This window comes from Condylostylus longicornis, unplaced genomic scaffold (assembly GCF_029603195.1).
Source record: "Condylostylus longicornis isolate FDR11 unplaced genomic scaffold, ASM2960319v2 ptg000048l, whole genome shotgun sequence".
Taxonomy (NCBI): Eukaryota; Metazoa; Arthropoda; class Insecta; order Diptera; family Dolichopodidae; genus Condylostylus; species Condylostylus longicornis.
The window spans coordinates 12,806,834-12,829,996 of record NW_026578017.1 but is presented as its reverse complement, the minus strand read 5'-3'; the positions used below and the strand labels follow the sequence as shown (position 1 = coordinate 12,829,996).

At 26.5% G+C, this 23,163-nt stretch overlaps 4 protein-coding genes across 5 annotated transcripts; 2 read left to right on the top strand and 2 right to left on the bottom strand.

Moving 5' to 3' along the window:
* On the bottom strand, positions 1-21,885 carry LOC129611080 (ejaculatory bulb-specific protein 3-like). 2 transcript variants are annotated; one of them, XM_055524011.1, is made up of 3 exons: positions 21,390-21,885; positions 378-578; positions 1-304 (listed from the first exon to the last, which is right to left on the bottom strand). In XM_055524011.1, exons 2-3 carry the CDS (start codon positions 562-564, stop codon positions 129-131), a joined length of 363 nt encoding a protein of 120 aa, XP_055379986.1. In that variant the 5' UTR covers positions 565-578; positions 21,390-21,885; the 3' UTR covers positions 1-128. The 2 variants fall into 2 exon arrangements, with proteins under 2 accessions (XP_055379986.1, XP_055379987.1); XM_055524012.1 differs by lacking the exon at positions 21,390-21,885 and adding an exon at positions 3,736-3,875.
* LOC129611077 (muscle M-line assembly protein unc-89-like) lies at positions 12,076-14,479 on the bottom strand. The gene is made up of 2 exons (XM_055524007.1): positions 12,719-14,479; positions 12,076-12,645 (listed from the first exon to the last, which is right to left on the bottom strand). The coding sequence occupies exons 1-2, from the start codon at positions 14,454-14,456 to the stop codon at positions 12,332-12,334; spliced, it is 2,052 nt and encodes a 683-aa protein (XP_055379982.1). The 5' UTR covers positions 14,457-14,479; the 3' UTR covers positions 12,076-12,331.
* Positions 16,839-18,991, top strand: LOC129611078 (muscle M-line assembly protein unc-89-like). The gene is made up of 2 exons (XM_055524008.1): positions 16,839-18,560; positions 18,624-18,991. Exons 1-2 carry the CDS (start codon positions 16,943-16,945, stop codon positions 18,899-18,901), a joined length of 1,896 nt encoding a protein of 631 aa, XP_055379983.1. The 5' UTR covers positions 16,839-16,942; the 3' UTR covers positions 18,902-18,991.
* On the top strand, positions 19,817-21,034 carry LOC129611079 (palladin-like). The gene is made up of 2 exons (XM_055524009.1): positions 19,817-20,616; positions 20,686-21,034. Exons 1-2 carry the CDS (start codon positions 19,866-19,868, stop codon positions 20,961-20,963), a joined length of 1,029 nt encoding a protein of 342 aa, XP_055379984.1. The 5' UTR covers positions 19,817-19,865; the 3' UTR covers positions 20,964-21,034.
* Positions 21,886-23,163: the final 1,278 nt, after the last annotated feature.

Below are 23,163 nucleotides of genomic sequence, written 5' to 3'. Positions count from 1 at the left end.
TTAACAAAAAAAAAAATTATTTATTTTTTTTATTTATTTACAAAACAAAATAAAAAAAAAAGGTATAAAAAATTCAAAGTATGACACAATCAAAAGTATTGTAAAAAATATTCAAGCTCAACTTCTCTTTATTTATTTAAACTTCTTGAAAGTTGTGATCTACCTTCTGGATCATATTTTTTCAATATCTGTTTAAACTCATTTGGTTTTTGTGCTTTTAAATGTGATATGACTTTATCGGAATTGCTACGCTGAGTTTGTGTACATTTTGAACAATCAGTTGCTAAAGCATCTGGTAAAAGTTCTGTAATAATTAAAACAAAATTAAATTAAACCATAAAAATTTTTAACAAAAAAAAAAATTATGTGCAAAATACTTTTCAATTCTCTTCCTTCAGCTGTACATGGACCCTTTTCCAAAATGCATTTGATATAATTATTTAAAATTCTTTGATTACTTAAAATTGCATCAACATCAACTGTATCAAATCGATTTGTGTATGTTTGTGCAGCAATAACTCCGGCAAAACATAAAATGACAGCAATAAACAATGAAAATTTCATTTTGTTTGTGATTTCTGTTTAAAAATAAAAAAATAAAAAATATATTAATTTTTTTTTCCATATTAAACAACAAAGTCAAATAAAATGTTATCAAAAATTAAGTAACATGCATTTTAAAATTCTATCAAAGCTGTCATCCCCCCTAAAATTAGCATTAAGTTGGGTTATAATTGCACATTGTGCCATACTTATTCCAAGTTCTAATTATAGAAAATTTTGCATTACTCTGGGCTGGGAATTGTTTCCCGCTTGTTTTGCATAGGTGTTATACATATATGTGAAAAGAACAATAGTTTGCTCGATTTTTAGATTTAATCATTTTCATCAAATACAAGCTCGGTATAAAATTACAGAAAATGACAATTAATTCTGAAATAACAACTGCACTTGTTATATTTAATAATTTAATTTTTATTTTCACATAGTTTCGATATAGTAGATTCTTGCTGCAATCATTGAAAATTAAGTCATGTCCGTGGCAATTTATAAACTCATGTCACCTTAAATTTATATATTATGTAAGTATACATACATTTTTGTTTCTACCGTAATGCATACTAATTAAAACATTTAATAAGTTCTGATAAGTCATACACATAATATGCATATTCCCCAGTAACAAAAACCATCTCTTCTATATTATAAGCCCAAAAAATATCCGGGTAAAAAAATTAAGTTTTCACTCCAGAAGTTCTTGAAAATTTCAAAATTATTTTGAAAAAACATATGTATACGTCATATATAGAATTATTTGGATCCGCATACTGTTCTATGCATAATAATTATCTTATTGCTATTTGATCTGTATTCTAATAATATGTTTGTCAATATTTGTTTGTCATTTTAATTTCTTAAATTATGAAAGATGTTGACCTTAATATTAAATTTTAATTTTCAAAGTTATACAAAAAATTTAACATAATTTCAATGTAATTCTATAAATATTTAATGACAAAAAACAAATATTTCATTTTTATTCAACAATATAGCAACAGATTAAGCAATATCCATAAATTAACCACATAAATTCAAAAATTATCCACAAATATTCAATAATGACCTATACAGGATATCTGAATTTTAACAGATATAAAATAAAAACTTGTACTTTATAAAAAAAATTTCAATATTATAAAATTTTACTCTATGTATAGTAAACCATTAATTACGTAACATTCTTCAGGTAAGTACCTACAGGTTTTCTTTAATAAATTTTATAAAATTTTATAAAATATAAGAAATCTTTTATACAATGTACAATTAAATTACATTGCATAATTTATAAAATACTTAAGTAAAAATATATATGAGAAATTTCTGGCTAAACAACTGATATTAAAAAAATTACGAAACACGGTGGTTGTACTTCACAATTTTAAGGTTCATAACACTTAAGTAACATAATTTTATGTTAACATTCTGTTATTGTGAAAGAAAAGAACAAAACAAACATCCCAGATTGGGAAGAATAACGACACAACCCAAAAATTTAACTTCGACTTCCGGAATTTGAAGTATTTATAACCGAATGTAAATTACTATCGAAGGTTAAAAATGTTTATATGGAACTATTCTACGAGTATATGAATAAATTGTTATAGAAAAGTTTTACACATTAAAGCATAATAGTAATAAAATCAAGTTTGCGGTTCTGCATTTTGACTTATGTCATTGTTCTCGATAATTAAATTTCTTAATCTATGTATGTTTACATCAATTTAACCTTAGAATTTGTTTAGGTATAACAAACTATATTACTCGTTCGACCTTTCTCAAAAATATGATGCAGAACGGTTAACTTTATATAACAACAACTACATATTACATCATAATATTCTAGCTTTTATACCAAAAAATTCCGAAATAAGAAAATGAAAATTAGCTAACTTAACCAATTTTTTTTTCTGCATAACTGTGTGTACTGGAATATCATGGAAATTGCAGAAACTGCATACATTATACTTCTTAATATGCAGATATTCGAATAAAAGTACCTAGTCAAATGAATTTGCATATCATAAATGGATTAATAAATTTATTATACCCTTCCAAAAATATTCGGACAAGAAGTTAAATATTCCAGAAAACAAAATAAAAAAAAATTATTAGATACTTTTTCTCCTTTTAATTTTGCTTTTTTTTTTTTTTTTTTGAAATCAAGTCACGATGAATTGGCGCAAATTGTAATTTTAGTAACAGTTATTGAATAATAATTATTTTTATACCATAAATAATTTATTTATGTCTGCATGTATGTATGTTTGCATGTATCAAGCAGTAAATATGAATTATTACCAAATAAATATTTTCACATTAACACATACTTTTTTTTTCCGTACTTCTTGGAGATTTTAAAATTAAATTACATCAATGCGTATATGTACGCGTTATAAACATGAAGCCGAATTAAATTGAAAATCGAGTAAAAATTGCTTTATTAAGTAATAAAATTGTAAATATGAAGTAAGCGTTGTGCACGCGGTATGAAATTGAATCTCTTTACATTTTAATATCGTCAGTAATAATTTTTTTTTTTCAAATTTTTTAGTAGATTTTTAAAAAATTCAAACTAGCAAATTTCACTCAATTCTAATTAAATTTAAATTTTGAACTTTTAAAATTTAATACATAATTAAGAAGCCGGTAACTATTTAAACTCATATGTACTTCAATATTTTATAACCGCAAATCTTTAATACTATTGTTAAAAAAATTCCAGTTTTCTGGAAATTCAATACAAAAAATGTAAAATTCCATAAATAATTGCCACATAATTTTGAAATTTCCCTAAATTCTTCGAATTTTAACAACCTATTTTTTAGTTTTAGCTATTATTTTAAATGGACGAGTCTACAGACAGCAAAATATCAAAATGCCAGGTTTTTCTTATAACAATCAAGAACATTCGATCGATTTTATTCTCTTTTACACAGTAAAATCAATTAGCACATTAAAATTTTTTCAAATTAAAATGAGAAAATTTCCCAAATTTTATTATTAAAATATTATTCATTTTATGATAAGCTAAAAATTTTTAATTATTATAGTAAATAAAAGAATTTTTTCACATTTAATTTATTAAATCACTTAATTATTTTTTAATAAAATTATTAACAGCACTATTACGATATACCAATTAGGTGTAGGTAATAATATATCAAAAGAAATCACCTTTTTTTTAACACTCAGTAAATATAAAATTTAAAAATATTTATTTTTTTCCAATTAAAATAAATGTGAACCAAAAACCAACCGAAGACAACTGAAATTGACGATGTTTTTCAATTGAGGTTTACCAATATACTCAGCTGTATTTAAATCACGTAAAAAGTTTTATTTTGTAATATTATGTCTGTTATAATGTTGGTCCTATGCTATAATATGTAAAAAAAAAAAACTGGCAAATTTTTACACCTCTCTCTCTCTGTATACATATATATGAATGTGTATATAACTATTACCATCTATTAATTTGTAATAATGTAGTGTAGCGTAACGAGAAGGAGGCATAGTGTAAATAATGCTAATGAGTATATATATTTGTAAACGTATATAATAACGTATAGTACCTATATATAATGTATCATAAAAGAATGTAAAGTGAAAAAAAATTTCGTTCCACCATCTCATAAGTTAAAAGTTTTTTTTTTTAATTTTAAATATTTTGAGTAAATTTTCAATTTTTAATTTTCAAATTTTAAAATTGTACAATGAATAATTCACGCTCACTTATGTTTTAATTTTTTACATCTATCGGGTACTCCATTTCATTTATAACCTATAAATTGAAATTCTGAAGATTTTAGTGAAAGGACTACTTTCCCGGAACAAAATTTTTACGTATTCTCTTGAAGTCTAGAAAATTTCGTGAAAACATAGTCACATCTGCTTCAACACAGTTATTGTGTTATCGTAAAAAAATATGAGCAACTGATACGTTGTCAAATTGATTATTAAAACTAATTGTTATCTCAAATTGTTTTTTTTTATGTGATCTTTCTTTTACACGGCGAATTGTTTCAGTACCAAGTTTCAACTGTCGCAAAATGCCAGTATTCAGTCCAATATTTTTACAACATTATAGGCTTTATAAAATCTCTGTGAAAACAAGAATGTAACATAATAATAATAGTCAACTAATTTTATATTCATGTATAAGGGACTTCTGAATACTATTATTAACATTGAAATTTCTCCTACAATTATGCAAAATTATTTGCTAATAAGAAGATTATTTCAATAGGATGTTGGTTTGTTTAATTAGACTCAAAGCTGTGTATAAGTATATATATATATGTAGACACCTTGCAAAGTTTATTAAAGTTGTTCCATTCACTAATAAGGTACACTGTTTTCGAATGTAATAATAATTTTGCATAACCCAATGAACGTTAATTAAATTTCATATTACGTACATATATTACATGTTTTTTGCGGAGATTAAGAGCATTTTTGTTTTTCCTGAAAAACTACCTCCCACCAAAATATTTTTTTTATTCACTCATTTTGACATCTTCGTTGTTATCTTATTTTCCTTCTGGGTATAAAAAAAAAAATACAATTTGCAAAAAAGTTGATTTCTATTTTCTCGCTCTAAGTTCTTTTGATTTGATTTCGTCTCTAACAAAATGTTGCATTGCAACACCAAAAATGTACATTAATGAACTTTATATAATATATAAATGAATGACGTATATGTGTGTATATATGACCATTATGTATCTACGTTTCTATGTACTTATTGTGATTTCAGCGGTGATGATAGTTATGACGATTTCACGTTTTTTTTTGTTTCTCTTTGCGGCGACAATATTTATTCAGTGTTCATTGTTGTGTACTTAAGAGTATTAATTGAATTTACCTGTGTAGCTAGAAATCAGGTTTACTTTATAATTGAATATGGTGGAAAAAAAAAGAAAAGCGAAAATTAAAATTTTTATTAGTGAGGGATTTAGTGATTCATTAAAATCGTATTATTGCTCTTCTATATTTTGTTTTTTTCCAATTTAAATTTCAATTCAATAAAGTTTATTTTTAACTATATATGAATCGTACTGGAATTTAAATTTTGTTTTTAATTATCCGAGGGCAATATTATTTTACAAAAATATCACTAATTACTAATTAAAAATAAAAAAAAAAATTTTAATATCCCCATAGGTACATATAAGGTATTAATGTTAATGCACTTAACATTTTAATTATGATTATAAAAAAATATAAAAAAATTGTGAATATTTCTGGTTGCAATTATAAATTTCTGGATTTTGTTTCTTTATCGACACAAAAGACAAAAATTAATAATATTTTTGTTTTGTATTTTAAAATTTCCAATGTATTGAAACATCTAGTCTTATTTACGTAAAGCGGTCAATTCTAGTTTTTATTTTATTTTTCATTAAATAGATGTGGTAATCAATGGTGTTTTTAAAATCGAGTTCAATGGGTAAAAAAGTTGATTTTAAAGAAAAAATTGTTATGCACATAGTATACATATGTATGTATAGATAGTATATAGAAATTTATTAACATTTAATACGTATAGAAAATTGTACAAAATTTTGTGTAATATTGCAAAGCATACCATATACCAATAACATAAAAATCATTTAACTTAAAATGAATTCTTACTTTTAAATAAAAATAAGTTAAATTGATTAGAAAGAATTGTCGAATTGAATAAAATTTTTTAAATTGTGTAATAAGAATTAGCAATTTAAAATATTTAAGCATTTATGGTATGGAAAAATTATTTTAGAAAATTAAAGGTTTTGTAATATTACTTGTAATGAGCTATTGACTTGGATAATCTAATGAAAGTATATAATTATAATGAGTTTAGTATTTTGGCATTATTTGGCCGCGGTATTATTTTTGAACAGAAAAATATGAATATGCATTTTTCGCATATTTTTATATCAAACTATGAAAGATAGAGAAAATCTTATATGAGTTACTTTTAATTTTCATTGCGGCGCATCGAAAAAACACAAAAAAAAAAAAAGAAAAAATAATAACACAAATTTTCGAGAAATTTCGAGTTTTTAAAAAAAAAAAACTTTAAAAAAAAATATTGATAAAGCGATAAGCTCTTATTTATATATGTAGGAAAAATCTGATATCTCTATTTTCCACAGGCTGTAGATCGAAAACAAGTACATCTGCATTCATCCCTTCCCCCGCCGAGGCAACTTTTAGCTGAAAATTTATCAAAGAATCATCCCTGAAATTATTTGCCAGCTTATGCAAAACACTAACAAGCAAAATACCGCTAAACTAATGAGCTCATTCAACTGATTCCAATCAATTAATGCTTTTTTTATAGCACTATAACTTCTGAATGACTATAGCCGTGGTAGTGCCTTATGCTATATGAAGTGAATTTAAAAATAGTAAAACTCTAACAATACCTATACATTATTTTTTAATTTCTAATACATAACTTAAGATTTTTCAATTACTATTATGCTAAAAACGAATAAGTTTCTTATATTATATTGTGTACACTTAACTTACGTTTAATAATAGATTTAAAATTTCATTAAGTTTTCTTGCATCTGCAAAAAATCCTTCTTCATTCATTATTGATGTTCCTGATATGCCAAAGCTTATACTATACTTTATTAATTTTATAAAAGATTATAATTCGAGATGTAAGGGATTTGTAAATGAATTATCACTGTAGAAATTAATTATCAAAAAATAAAACATCTGGTATTAATCGATTGGAAATATTTTTTATAAAGCTCAAGTTAATTCACATTATGTGACACACTTCTCATACCGAGCAATTTCTAAAAAAGTTAAGGCTAATATTAATTATTACATATAACATGCCATAATATGAGTGTATTATTATTTTAACACAAAATTCATAACATGAAGCTACAAAAAATGAATTGTGCTAGACAATTTCAGAATTGAATGTACCAACTTAAATAATTTAACAGTATTGAGTCAATATATTTATATTGATTATTATGGATTAAAAGTCTCTTGAACTTCCTAATCTACCGAGTTAAGCGAAAAATTTTTGGAATAAGTTAAATTCTAAACAAAAATTGCATCACACTTTAATGTTCGTATTTCATGTTAAAGAGAGGAGGAGTTAAAGAGTTAAGTCATTTCATAAGTCCATTTAAACAATAAAATTAACATTTTTATCTTGAATTTCGATTAATAATACGTGAAATAATTCGTGGAAGAAAGTAAAAGTCAATTAGCTTAAAATATTTTTTTTTTCTATTTTATCTTTTTAAGCATAATAAAAACCAAATTATACGCATAAAATCATTAATTTTCTTTTTATTAACATTGTATAGAATTTTTATACCATTAACATCGGAAATTTACTATACTACTATTTGTACAACATTGATACGCACAAACACACATATTGCATAAGAAGCAATTTAAAAACTAAATCAACCGTTCTGTTAAGAAAATTTTTTATGTAACAAAATTAAAATCCCATTAAAGACCCTTATTTGTTTTATTACTTATAAACTGATTTTAATTACGCAAAAAAAAAGAGAAAGAAAAAAAAATCGAAGAAATTCGATCAAGCATGGTAATTAAGGAAATTGAAGTGTGCGCTCCTATATATTAACTTTATTTTGGAATTAAATTGTATAATGTTATTTCCGGTTGAATAGTTAACAATTATTTAATTTCCAGTCCTAAAACATGTATATAAAAATTTCTTGTTAAATGAAAAATTTTGTTATAAGCTTTTTCAGATTGTGTGAGTCTTATTGCACTACTATTCCATTTCTAATATTTTGAGCAAAATAATATTACTCACAATCTCCATTGATCTCTTATTACTCGATTTTATTCGAGGTAATAATAAAAATTACAGTGATTTTTAAATGTGTCGTATTACGTACATATAAAAAAATATTTTTTTGGCTCTCCCATCTCCGCGGAATTAATATGATTACTAAGCTTTGAAGAAAAAATCATTTCCGTGCAACATTATTGCTATCCTATAGTTGGAATCAACAATTTTTTGCTTTTATATTTCATTAAGTCAAATATAACATTTCATATGTAATGGATCACTTTTAAAGAATTTTGGACTTTTATATATAAAAACGTGTTTGAAGGAAGATAGTATTCATTAATTCCTACTCGTAGTAATGTTAGGTGAAAAAAGAGAATTTTTAGAGAACTTTAGGTTAGATATTCAATATTCAAAATACCCTCATCCATCAAAAAGGATGAAAGCATTTAAAATCTTACTTGTGTCCCATTCATTCAATGGTATTCCAAGTTTTTATCATCATTCCTTTATCTTCTTTTTTTATTTTTTTTTGAGATTTCTTCATTTGGTTTTCTTTATTTGAAATTTCCATTAGAATTTTGGATTTGTTTTTTTTTTAAAAAACTTAAACGAAACCTTTTGGTTTTGATTTTTTTGTTTTCGTAAAATTTTTTGAAAAGATGCTTTAGAATTTGATTTAATTTTTAGAAAATTTTTAAGAATTTTGAAAAGCTTGAAGTACTTACTCTCTGAGAAGATAATTTTAAAATTGAGTTGAAAATGAATTGAAAAATAAAGGTATTTTAAAAAATCTGATGTGATCAGCACATAACCGACCGCATTGTGTATTGTCTAGTTAAATAAAAGTGTTACAAAATATTATAAAAATGTCTGTTAAATACTTCTTTCCAATTTTTAGGACATTAGAAAGCTTATAGTTAACATACCTAGAAAAATGTAAATTTGGCTCTTAGTAGAGTTTCACTTTGTGCTACCCGACTAACTAAACAACTAGAATTCAAATACACTAGAACAGAACCGTAACAACTAGAACTGAAATATCAAATTTCAAGAAATTCCATCAATTCGTTCCGTAGATATGGTGAAAAATGTAAAAGCGGCCCCCAGATCAGTTTTCGAGCCCTGATCTTTCCAAAAAATTTACATGCTCATTACTTTAATATGAGGAATTCATATATTAAATTTCAATGAAATCGGTTGATTATTTCTCTTTATATACACAAAAATGTATTTTTGGCCCGTAGTAAACGTCTAGTTGCCGATGCCTGATTTCTTCCAAAACATAGGAATTTTCGCGGACGGTCGAGCTGAGCTTATATATAAAATTTCAAGTAAATCGGTTGAATATGTTCTTCAAAATGTTCAAAAACGTAAAACAGGCCCGCTAAAAAGTGCAGTTCCCGAGGCCTGATATATATCAAAAGTTGATCAATCCGTGCCATGGTGGAAATAAACTTACATATAAAATTTCATCAAAATCGGTTCAGCCGAACTTGAGATACACGCGTGCACACACAGACCGACAGACCGACAAGTTGCTAAAAATAGTTTATTTACACTTCCCTACTATGGAGAAGTACGTTCCCACCGAAAACTCGATATGCAAAATTTGTTGCCATCACATAACCTACCACAATACGGTCGGTAAAAAACAAAACTTTCCAATAAAAAATAAGTGAATGCAATGAGTAATTTGAATAGAAAAAATTGCGAATTTCGTTAAGGAATACTAGTGCAAATTAGTTCCTAATTTATGTTAGATTTTTATAGTACACAAGTCATTCCTTTTCAAACAATTTTTTAATACTGAAAAACTTTGCTTTAACAGTGAAACACCGAATAGAAACTAATATCGTATGTTACAATAAAAATGTTTTTCATAATATTCTCCAAAAATTTGAGAAACATCAAAATATAAAATAAAAGAATAATATTTCCTTGATATACTGTGTCAACATTGAGTGAGTATTTTAAAAATTAATCCACCATAATTCTTAAAGAAATATGTAGACATTGTTAAGAAAGTGGTTTCGGATGAACGAAGCTTTAATTAAAAAATATTATTATTATTTCCATAAATCTTTTTATTCAATTTTTCCAATTAAATTCAATCTTGTTGCTCTGACAAGTCATTTTGAGTTTGCAAATATTTAAAATGCATCCTCTGTTGCAGATTTTATTACTTTCCATAAACAACAAATTTCATTCAAAATGTAACACTCGCTTCTTTCCTCAATTGTTGTAACTTTTGTTTTTACTAATGAATACTCAAAATCATTCCATCAAAAAAACAAATCCTCAAATATTAATGTACAATGTAAAAACAGGGTTTCAAGTATCTAAATGCCCTGCTACATTTAACATTATGTGTAAATTGTATTATTTTGTATAACACTGAATATTGCACCGATCCATTAAATTTTGGAAATATAAGAGAAACTCGGTTAATAATTTTATCATTTTTGTATAATAGAAAAGAGACACGGTAGTTGTACACATTTTTGAATCATTGGAAAAATCATTCATATACAATTTAAAGCTGACCTAACAGGATTACCAATTGTGGTCAAATTAGAGAAAGCTATAAAATTAAAAAATTAACGTTTTTTAAAAATGAAAAATTAAAATTTAAAATTTTTTTTAATTTTACAGTTATGTATGTGCTGTTCAAATCCACATTGCCAAAAGTAAAAAAAACAACAGTTGAGATTGATTTCAAGTCCTGTAATTCCGATTGATTTCGGAAGCGGTTGAGCTGCGAAAATTGTCTCCAAACAAAAGTGTTATCTACACATGAAGTAGCTTTTCTGCTTCATCGTATTCTTCATAAGATATTACTTACACTAATGGTACGTAGCAATGCCTTAGATACGAGGGACCCTGTATTTAGTTTGATCCTTAAATTCTTCGACAAAAATGTTTCATTGGCAAAATTTAAGGAATTCCAATGAATTTTTAAATTAAAAATTTTTTGTTCCTTCTTTTGATATTTCAATTTTTCTCCTAAAAGAAAATAAACAAAATTCAATTTGACTTTTTATTGAATTTTTCTTTTGATTTCTTGACGTCAAATATTTGTCTAAAAATACTGATTTTAATTGATTTTAAAATTTAATACTCTAGAGATTAAAATTCATTTTCATTATATTGTTTCCGTTTCATTAACAGAGCAATTAATTAAACTTCAATATCAAAATTTTGAACAATGTTATAAACATTATAATTTAACGAAATTTCAAAAAAATAAAAGAAATTTCTTAGAAGAGGAAGAAGCAGCGTTTGTTATTTACAAGGACAAAAATTATTAAGGTATTTGTATAAAATTCAAGTATATATATATTTGCTTATTTTCAGTTATTATTTTCTGAATCAAACTTGTAAGCTAATTGGCTTCGAAAATGAGACCGATTATAGTTGTTTTAATTAATAACCATAAAGTAAAATAGCAAATTAAAGTTTCTTTTCCAGTAGCCGTATTTTCACATAAATGTTGAAGTTTGCATTTTGAAAATTGATTCCTCCTTAAAGAGTTCAGCTTGTGTGCTACAGCTTGTATGAATCCAATTTGTTTTTATAAAATTTGTATTAAGAAACTTTTATATTTTCTACAGTTTTCGTTGTAATTTAATAGATTTTTTTGGGTATATGCTTTATCCAAAGTTAATTAAAAACTTGTTCATTTGATCCTTTATTACTTTTATTGCTTTAATCGTAAATGACAAAAAAACAAAATTTTTATATATAACTATTGTTAATCCTTATTACTTACTAAAGAATCTATTTTTGATTCGTTCGATCTTAAATAAAACACATTTTGCTTGGGTATTACAAGAACTTGGCAATTTTTAGTTTAAGTTCGTAATCGTAACGTAATATAAAAAAAATTTATATTATTTCCACCTTGTCGAAATTCAATTTTTAATATTATTATTTACCATTAATCATAACTACTATACTATAATTGCAAAAATTACAACAATATTAACATAAAAATCTATAAGCTCTATAATTGAGTTTCGAAGAAGTTGCAGGTCTTTTCGCTAAAAATTGAACACAATGCTTTCTTATATGAGTACCTCGATCATTTTCTACTTCAAGTGTATAAACTCCAATATCTTGTTCAGTTGGGTGATTAACTACTAAAATATATCTGCCATGAGCCTCTTCAATAAAACTATATTCTGGCATCCAATCATGGATTTGCATATCTTCTTTATACCATGTTATTCTAGGCCTAGGAATTCCTTTCACTTTGCATTCGATCATTAATTTATCATCAATGAAATGGAAGTAATCTAAAAATATGAAAATGTATATTACTTGTACATACAATTATTTTTAAATTTATTTATTCAAGTAAACTTTTACCATTTATCGATTCGATGTAAGCAGGACAAGGTTCATCTTGATAACCACCCATTTCGGCAACATTAACGTATGAAACACATTCAACTGTTTTATATTCATTAAAAATTTTTAATGTATAATCAGCTGTATCTTTCGGTCGCGAATCTAAAATTTCTAAAGTTAATACATTTTCATCTTCAATGAAATGTACACGATCACTAGGACTAATAACAATATCATCTTTTAACCATTTGTATGATAAATTTGGTCCATATGTTACACAAGATATTTGAATTTTATCTGTTTCAGTTACACAAAGATCTTTTAATTTAATTATAAAAGCTGGATGGTGAGGTTTATCTCGCTTTATGGAATTAAAAACACGTATTTGATCTGAAAAAGTTTTACCGTATTTATGAGACATTTTTTCGTAATATGATTCTGATTGTTTCGGAGGAAATGCTGGTGAAGGTGAACGTCTCGGTGGTGTTGGAGTATGTAATTTTTCAAAAGATAACTCTTTATCAGATAAAGAATTTTTTCTAATGTCGTTTACAAGATTCGTTTCATTCTCTTCTATTTCAGCTTTAATGCTTAAGTCTTCTTCAATAACGCTAGATAGATCACTTTTTTCACTTTGTTCTTCTTCTGACCTGTTTAAAATTTCTGTATTTTCAGATAATTTATCAGTTTCTTTTTCATCACTGTCTATACTGGAATCAGTGTTAGATACTATTGAAGCAGTACTTCCTGTACTACTTTTTACCTTTTTACTTCGACTTCTGATAGATCCTGTGTCACTTTCGTTGAGACTAGTTATTGATTTCTTTTTCTTCTTTGTCTTAGACAACGAATCTTTTTCATTTGTTGAATTGATCATATTTTCCACTTTCGGTTTTTCGTTTTCAATCTCTTGCTTTACTTTTTTGATTGGCGGTTTAATTTCCGATTGTGCAGCTTTTTTCTCAAAAATTTTTTTATTAATTTTAGAACCACCGCCCATTTCTAGTTGAAGGGTTAATTTCGGTGGAGTAATTGGTGGCGACGGACTTAGATCGTCATCACTATCGCTTCCAGTTTTCTTTTTCTTTTCAGTTTTTTTCTTCGATTTTGTAGTTTTTGCTTTAGAAGTTCCATCAGAGTCAACTACTTTCTCAACAAATCCTGATTCTTCATCTCCATCTGCAACCTGTGATTTCTTAGAACGTTTCGATTTTTTCTTTTCTTTTGTTTTAGTTTCCTGTTCAACTACAGCTAACTTTTCTGTTTCATCATATTCTTCGATTAAATAAACTACTTCGACATTTGATATATCCATAACAGAAGCCCTATCTATTACTGCTGCATCAGATACCAAATATCTCGTGGGTTCGTAACTTGAATCATCAGTAATATCCATTACAGATGCTCTATCTATAACCATCTTATGAGCGATTAATTGATCTCTTATATCTTTTCCAAGTTCGAACGGAGTTTTTTCTTTATTTTTTCGATCTATAAAGGGCGTTATGCTACGCCATTGTTTTGGATTACTTGGATCACTGCTATGTCTACTTAAATACAAGGAGAAAGGTGTTAAACTTCGTCCACCTCTTGTCGGCGTCATACTTGTTGAATCTCGATTTTTAGTCTTGTGGAGAGGAGTTAAAGATTTTTTAAATTGCTTAACACTTTTCAAAATTTTAACAGTTTCTAGAGATGTTTGCAATAATTTTTCCGTAGTCTTAAGAGAAGAGTTTTCAATATCAGCAGTACCCATTATTTTAAATTATTTTTTTTAAATTTTCGAAAAATGTTTAACTCGTTTCGATTGTTTAATTAATACTAAATATTCTGCTTAAAATATTGAACATTTTGTTAAATAAAATTTATTGTCAATCAATTGGTACAGTCACTATTTCAAAAAAACATATTTTAGTCATTTACTATTTTCGGATTTAAAGAATATTACGTAGCACAGCAAAGATAATTCTTTTTACAGTAGTAAATCCTTTCAATTTGTTTTAGCAGTAGTGCAAGAGAATGGTGCTTTTGTTGGCACTAAATTCGAATTTGATCAATTGCTATCAAATTATCAAAATTTTGTGATATTCTACTGAACAAATACTCATGTGTTTTAGTTTTTAAAAAGAAGTATTGAACTTCCGAAATTCCCATTTAATTGTTAATACTTAAATCAGTGGAATTCTCTTAGCCTACAGTCTTATCGATAATGTAAAAAATCAGAAAAACAAAGTGCATTATTTGCACCACTTTATTCAAATTTTGTTTTTATTTTTTTATTTTCAAGTTCAATAAACAAAATAAAGTCAAATTTCTCTTTTACTTTGAAAAAATAAGAAAAAAATATTTAAAATTAGAAAGTGATTTAAACTAAAGGATGCATCATTTTATTTTAAGATGTACAAAATCATCAATATTAATTCGAAATAGAAATACAAAATTTATTAAAGGTTAGAAAGATCGTACTGAATTGGCAATATTACAATTTAATTTACACCTGAAGCGGTACATTTTCAATGTCAGAATACCAATCGAATGAGTGTCGTCAGTTCCGACATTTTACTGTGAAAACATTATCGTTTGATGTTTTTTTTTTCGTTTGGTTCACAGCCTTTTAGCGTAAACAGTATTCAAATCGTTTTACTTTCATTTTAGTAGTAGTGAGAAATATGAACTTCTTAAATAAAAGAAATTTTGTCCTCACAAGCTTACAAATGCGAAGAGAAGTTAAAAAGAAGAGTAATGAAGAAAATAAGAATTACTTATTTTCAGAAGGAAGGGGCTTTGTCTTTTAAATATTGAGAATAAACGTTTTAAACTGTAAGAAATTTTCGTTTACTAAATTTTAATATCTGCATTTTAAATATTAGTAGGTTACAAGAGTTTATGCTTCTATCAAGTATTAGTTTTTACTTTATAACTGAAAATACCATAACTTTTTGAAAATGCATCGATAGACCTTTAAATTTCCGCAATTTTAAATATTCCTATAAAGGGTGGGGTGTAAGGGTATTTGTAAATGTTAGAGAGTTGTCTTTCTCGCTTTCATTTTTAACAAGAACAATTACATACCTGTAATTTTGGTTGACAAGGATAACTAGAGGCAAAGAGAGCCCCATCATGTATGCTTTTATTTCTATTGTCAGAAAATATTTGTACATTTTCATTTTGCTTCAAATGTTATTTGGAATGTATTAATATAATTTATATTATTAGTACATACTTGTAAATAAAAGTTAACATTGCAACAGATTGAATATGCACTCGGTTGAATTCAAGACCAGCGTTTTATAGTATATTCTACTATGTATATAGTATAGAATAAAAAGTAGCATATTTCAAATTCATTTTCCTAAGGGTTTTTAGAGAATGCAGCCGCATGTTTTTACTTAGCAGCATTATTTACTCAATTCTTTGAAATTGTACAACATGAATTAGTAAGTCAATACTTGTATACCAATTTAATAAAATCATACTTAAGAACATACACAAATAAATTCCGTTCAGAAATTCTTTAATTCCTTAAATTCAATAAATTTTCTAAGTTGGCTTTCTTAAACGTATATATGTATGTATGAAAGATCTGATTGATTAACTTTTAAAATAGACACGTTTACAATTCATTAAACAACAAATTCATTGTATTTTACATTCTTGTATTTTAGCGAATTTTATTTCTGCACTTAAAACAAATTTCCCAAATCTATTTAACAATTTCCAATTTCCGGAAAATGAAAAAAACAATAGATCAAAAATACCTAAGATATACGTAAAAAGAGAAAGAACATTACACCATTGATAAAATTAAAAGTAGTTGGTTTTTTTTACTATTGTGGTTGTAGAATTGCGTTTTCAGTTTTTCAACATTTCAGGGGAAATTTTCTTTTAACAATTGTAGTATTTACACATATTACATATGAGCATATTTAATTAAGAAACAATTTTCTAAAACATTAATCTCACAATGTCGATGTATGCATATTTTATTTACAAGTAAATTGGCTATTGAACATTGATTTATTTAAATTTAACGATGCTAATTATAAAACATTTTATTAAAAATAATACAAATTCATTGTCACACACTCAAGAATTCCGTTGGCAATTTCAAGTGCAATGTAAATGTTATTTTATCAGTTCAGTCTATTGTTGAACGTCTTATCGATAAGACGTTTGAAAATTACGGCTAAAGTTAAAATTTTAAAGAAAATCATAGTTTTTGAATAAATAGATATTTTCAAAATGGCAGTAATTGATACAGAAAATGCAGCAGAAGGTCAAATACCAACTGAAAAAGATGCTTCCAGTGGTAACCTTAAAGTTCCGAAACCCAAAAAGAAAAAGAGCAAATCTCCGGGTAAACAGGAAAGAGGAAGCGAGGAACCTGCTGCTGAAAACAGAGCTGGTAGTATGACTCCGGCACCGAGAAGTAGTCGCAGTAAAACACCGTTATCTAATTATTTCCAAAGACGTAGCGAGGATCCCTCTGCCCCATTCAAAATTCGCAGTATAACACCTTTTATAAATAGACAATCAAAAGAAAAAACTCCTTTTGAACTTGGAAAAGATATTCGGGATCAATTAATTGCTCATAAAATGGTATTTGATAGAGCTTCGTATATGGATATTAGTGATGACGCTAATTACGAACCAGCTCGATATATAACTTCAGATGTCGCGGTAGTAGATCGTGCTTCTGTTATGGATATATCAAACGTTGAAGTTGTATATATGATAGAAGAATATGATGACGTAGATTACGATGCGCAGGCACAAACTGATGGGCTTGATGAAACTAAAAAGAAAAAAGCAAAAAAATCTTCTCGGAAAAGTAAATCTGTTTCGATTGCTCCATCGGAAAAAGAAGGAACAGAAGGAAGTCCAAGTGCGAGTGTCGAAAGAGAATCACCAAAACCGAAAACAAAAACTATTAAAAAAAAGGTTGCCAAAAAAGGAAAGGACGATGATGAAGAAGAAGAAAGATCACCATCACCAGTGCAATTGCCGAAATTAAAATTAGAACTTGGCGGTGGACCAAAAGTGAATAAAAAATTATTTGAACAAAAACCTGCACCACCAACGACTGGACCAGAAGCCAAACCACCACCGAAGAGAGCAAAACCATCGGTAGTTCAAATGGAAGGGCAACAGAAAAAAGGTAAAGAAGAAGCAGAAAAGAAAGACCAGGAATCAGAATCACGCGATGGATCAGAAATAAAATCAGATCGTGAATTGAGCGTAAATCCAGAGGATGAAGATTATCTAGAAGATGAAGAAAAAGAAGCAACACCAGAACCTGAACCAGAACCAACAGAAGAAGAATTAGCAGCAAGAGAAGCTGCCCGTTTGGAAATGGAACGACTGGAGGAAGAAAAGCGAGAATGGGAACGTAAAGAAAGGGCGAGAATAAAAATATTACGTGACCAGATGGCTGAAATTGAAAAATGGAATCGCATTCGCGAGGAAGAAGGTGTTACATTCATGAATCGTATTAAAAGGTTTATTGCACAAAAACGAAATGACCCGACAAATCCATGTTTTGTAAATCACTTACCAAATGCAACTGTTATGGAAGGTAAAAATGTTAGAATTTCATGTTCAGTCAATGGAACTGATTTAGAGATAAAATGGTATAAAAATGGTAGAGAAATTCATCCAGACGACAAATATATAATGTCCGTAAATTTGTACGACATATTATCCCTTGAAATTTTAAATTGTTTAAAGGTCGATTCAGGCGAATATACATGTATGATATTTAACGGAAATAAAAGAGCTTCATCAACCTGTTTTGTAGGGGTATATGATGTTTCAAGTTGGAAGGATGAACCATGTCCACCTAATATTGATGCAGTCGAAGGTAATTATGCATTTTATAATTTCATTAAGGTATAACTTTAGGAAATCAATTACCAATTTGCAGATAGTTATCATTGTGTTAACGATGAACTTACAATTGAATGTCGCGTCCATGGTACTCCGAGACCAGTTGTAACATTTTACAGAGATGATGTTGAGCTTAAAACGAATCAAATTTATACTGTAGCTGAGAAATCCCATGGTGTCCATGCCTTAATGATTAAAAGTCCAACACCACGTGATACTGGTATTTACGTAATCAAAGCTACTAACACAAGAGGAGAACATATACGAAAACATATTGTAGAATTTCTTATTAGTACAGAAAAAGTTGTTTATTAAATAATTCTAATTTCTCTTATTATTGTTGGGAAGTGATAATATTCAAAAATTTGGGAAATAAATATAATGTAAGTTTTATAAAAAACAGAATTTTTTTTTTATTTTTTGTTCTTTTCTTCAATGTTGTAATTAAAGATTGATTGCCAAACATTTTGTTTTTTATGAGCTCAAGAGATTATTTTTTCTTTGCCAATTGTTTTTAGAGTGGTACAAATTTTTTAGGATATTTTTAGATTAATTTTATTCGATAAAATATTGAGAAAAAAATTTGTATGTAGTGGTAGCTATGCAACTGAGATTATTTAATTTTTTTACTTTTTATTAGTTGATTATTAAAATTAACAAATTTCCGAAGCTAGGTACCTATATAAAAAGTTTAAAATGTTAGAAAAATAAAAAAGAATATGAAAATACACATCATAAAAGGCTTGTTAGAAATTCAAAGAACTATAACTTTTATCCTTATCATAGGGATCTAGTGATAATAGTTCTGTGCACTTAATAACTTATGGTAAAAACTAGGCTATTAAGGTGTAAAAGAAATTTATAATATTCTTAAGATGCAGTTATATTATTGGTATATAAGAACTGAAACGATATTTATTGCGATAACGCTTTTAGAATTTTAAATACTCATAAATCATTAAAAAAATGTTCATAGAAATTAATCGATTTGATTATCAAATAGAGAAGAGAAAAATAATTCAAGTCTCGTACAATTAAATTCAAATAAAAAGAATCTCGAAAAGTATCAAAGTCAAGGCGATAAAAATTAATCAATCACAAAAAAAAAACAGGTGGGGAATAAAAATCAATGTGTACAAAGTACATAATTAGCGAAACTAAATTTAAAATTTGGAGTTGATCCAAAAAAAGAATAACAAATTTATTTGAATGGGAATCGGCGCCATACATCAGATGCTAAACTACCGTCGAATAGAACAAAAGCACATTATTAATTGAAATGACTACGCCAGTTGTATCAGATATCGATAGTAACGATCCGTCTGTTGACTTAAAATTGAATGATGACGAGGAAATTATTTTAAATATATTGGACGAGCCACATATTAAAGTAGAAGAAGCCGAAGAAATTCTTGAAAAACATGAAGAACTTGAAGAATATGAAGAAGAAAATATAATATCTAAAGTAGTATCGGAATATACTGAGGAAGAATTAGCTGAAATGGAAGCTGAACGACTTCAAGAGGAAGAGTTTGAACGAGAAAGGCTAGAAGCTGAACAGAAACAAATGGAAATGCTTAATATGTTACGTGAAAAATTAGCTGAACTTGCAAAATGGAATAGAATTCGAGAAGAAGAAGGAAGTACGTTTATGAATCGTATAAAAAGATTTCTTGCTCAAAATCGAGATGATCCATCAAATTTATGTTTTGTTAATCATTTACCAAATACAACTGTTATGGAGGGTAAAAATGTTAGAATCTCATGTTCAGTCAATGGAACTGATCTAGAAGTTAAATGGTTCAAAGATGGAAAAGAAATTCACAGCAACGATAGATATATTATGTCTATAAACTTATACGATATTTTGTCATTAGAAATTATTAATTGCTTTACGGAAGATTCTGGCGAATATACTTGTGTGATTACAAATGGTGAGAAACAAGCTTCTTCTAGTTGTTTTATTAGCGTCTGTGATATGACAAGTTTTAAGGCGGAACCTCGATCTCCCACCATAGAATATATAAAAGGTAAATTAGATTTTTTAAAGAAAAAAATTTTTTTCCTGTTTTTATTCAACACACTCTTTTAAATTGTAGATAGATATCATTGTATGAATGATGAACTAGAAATAGAATGTCGAGTAATTGGAACACCTAGACCAATTGTTACATGGTTTAGAAATAACTATCAATTAAAAACTGATCCATTTTATACTATAACTGAAAAATCTCATGGTATTCACACCTTATTGATAAAAAATCCAATTTGTCGTCCCAAGGGATTTTATACAATAAAAGCTAAAAATTCAATAGGAGAAGATGTACAAAAACATGTAGCAGAATTTTTTGTCGGTGGAAAAAAAGTCGTATTTTAATAGAATTATTATTTAATTGGAATAATTGCAATAAATGTTAAGATTCTAATGTCAGTGGTTTTATTGTTGCAAACAAATAAGGCAATTTCGACTATTATTATTAATTGCCATTTTTTTTTATTATAAACTTAAATGTTAATGTTTCTGAAAAATTTCTATAAAAATTTTAATATAATATCATTTAAATGACATTTTAATATATTTCAAAAAATAATAAAATATTATTAGATTTAGAGGTTAATGTGCACATTAACTATTTTAATTTTCTGAATATTTGATTCAGTTATTCCGATATAAAATCGCAATAGAAAAGAATATATATGTATATTATAAAAAAATCATAAGTTTTGTTAAAATATGCAATTTTTGGGTTTTAGATTTTGCAAATACATTTTTTCAATTACTTTTCGCACAAATTTAACTTACATTTCGTGAAGATAACAATTTTCCTGTAGTTGTTGTTAGTTCCCTATGAGGGATAATTGCTTCTTAAATCTTCCAAAATTTATTTTACGCACATATTTTTATTTATTTTCATATTACATGAAAATGACTGCATTTTTTCACATACTTCCGAATTTCTATTCTTATACATACATATGTACTCGTATATGTTGACCGGAAATATACTTGAAGACATTGTATAATCAAACGCACTATATTACTTTTTTTTTAAGTTTTCAATAGACTGTCTTTAACATTAATGTTGCCAATTATAATTTCCGATAAATGAATTGTTTATTTTTGTTTCCGTATCCTTGAAAGAAAAATGCTTTTCTTGAGAGACACATACTTATATTTGCATTTAGTTTACAATTTACTATTTGGAGTATTTTTAATGCCGCCAATACTTCACACGCGTTTGTATATATAGTTTAATATTTTAACAACTGCAATATACTTATGGTAAGTAAATTAATATAAATTTTTCAATATAAATATTTATAGACATTTAGCTGTTAATAAAGCCATTACAAAAATTTTGGGTATACTACACTTCGGCATTTGATTAAAAATAAATTTTTAGCACAAATTCACCAAACAGAACCAAATGTCACTTATTAATTATTTATTTAATAAAATCACAAAATAATTTAAATAATATTTTAATATAAAAATTTTATTCTGATAAGATTATTGTTGTCACGTTTTTATAAAGTTATTACTTTCATTGCTTACGCTAATTTAATAAATTTCAAAGAAATTTTACTAAAATTTTAAGTACACATAATAAATTTAAAAAAAAAATCCCACTCTACATGTTTTTCTTTTTTCATTTTTTTTCATCACAAAATCTCATTTGATTTTTAAAGTCAATTCAATTACCCATAAAAATTCAATTTACGTATTAAAATAATTGACACCGTGTAAATAATTTTTGGCACTCTTAAACATTTTTCTCCCCTCTATCATTTTCTAAAATGATTGCAATAAGTAAATAAGAAAACGCAAAGAAGCAAAAACCAAAACAAAACAAAAATATGTTAAAAAGAAAAAAAAGAGGAAAATGAGAGATAATAACAAAGTTTACGAGAAAATATAAGGAAAAAGAGAAAAAAGTTTCCCAAAACAACAACAAAAATTCTAAACACCTAATTTTATGAAAATTTCATTGTGCGAAAATTGATTTTTGCCATGAAAGAAAACATTTTATTACTTTTATTACTTAGTTTGTTATACCGTAAGTGGTTTGAAGGTATATTTTAATGTGATTTACGTGTAAAATTTGCATTAATCTTAATACTTTGGTATACAATAAATAAAAAATAATTTTGTTTTTCTAATTTTCCAAGAAAATTTATCCTAGTTTAATAAAATTTTTCTTATATTACTAAATTTAACCATTATAAAGACATTTAATATTTGCGGCGTGTTTTTAAAATTAAAATAAAATCATTTATTTTAGATTAATGTTGAAATTTTTGTAAATTAATAGCTATTTTTATTGAAAAATTATAAAAAATAGTTACAAAAAATTTCATTACTTTGATGCCTACAATAATTGAATTACATAATTTAATTTTAGAATATTTTCATGATCTTATATTTGATTTCAATGTGGGAAAATAGATTTTCAGATATTTTCTAGATATTCAGAAGTAATTTTTTATAATTTCAAATTTTTCGAGCGTAGAAATTAAAAAAGCAAGAGTGGTGGTACAAATACTGCTTCCTTCAAAATTAATTGTCCATTACAATG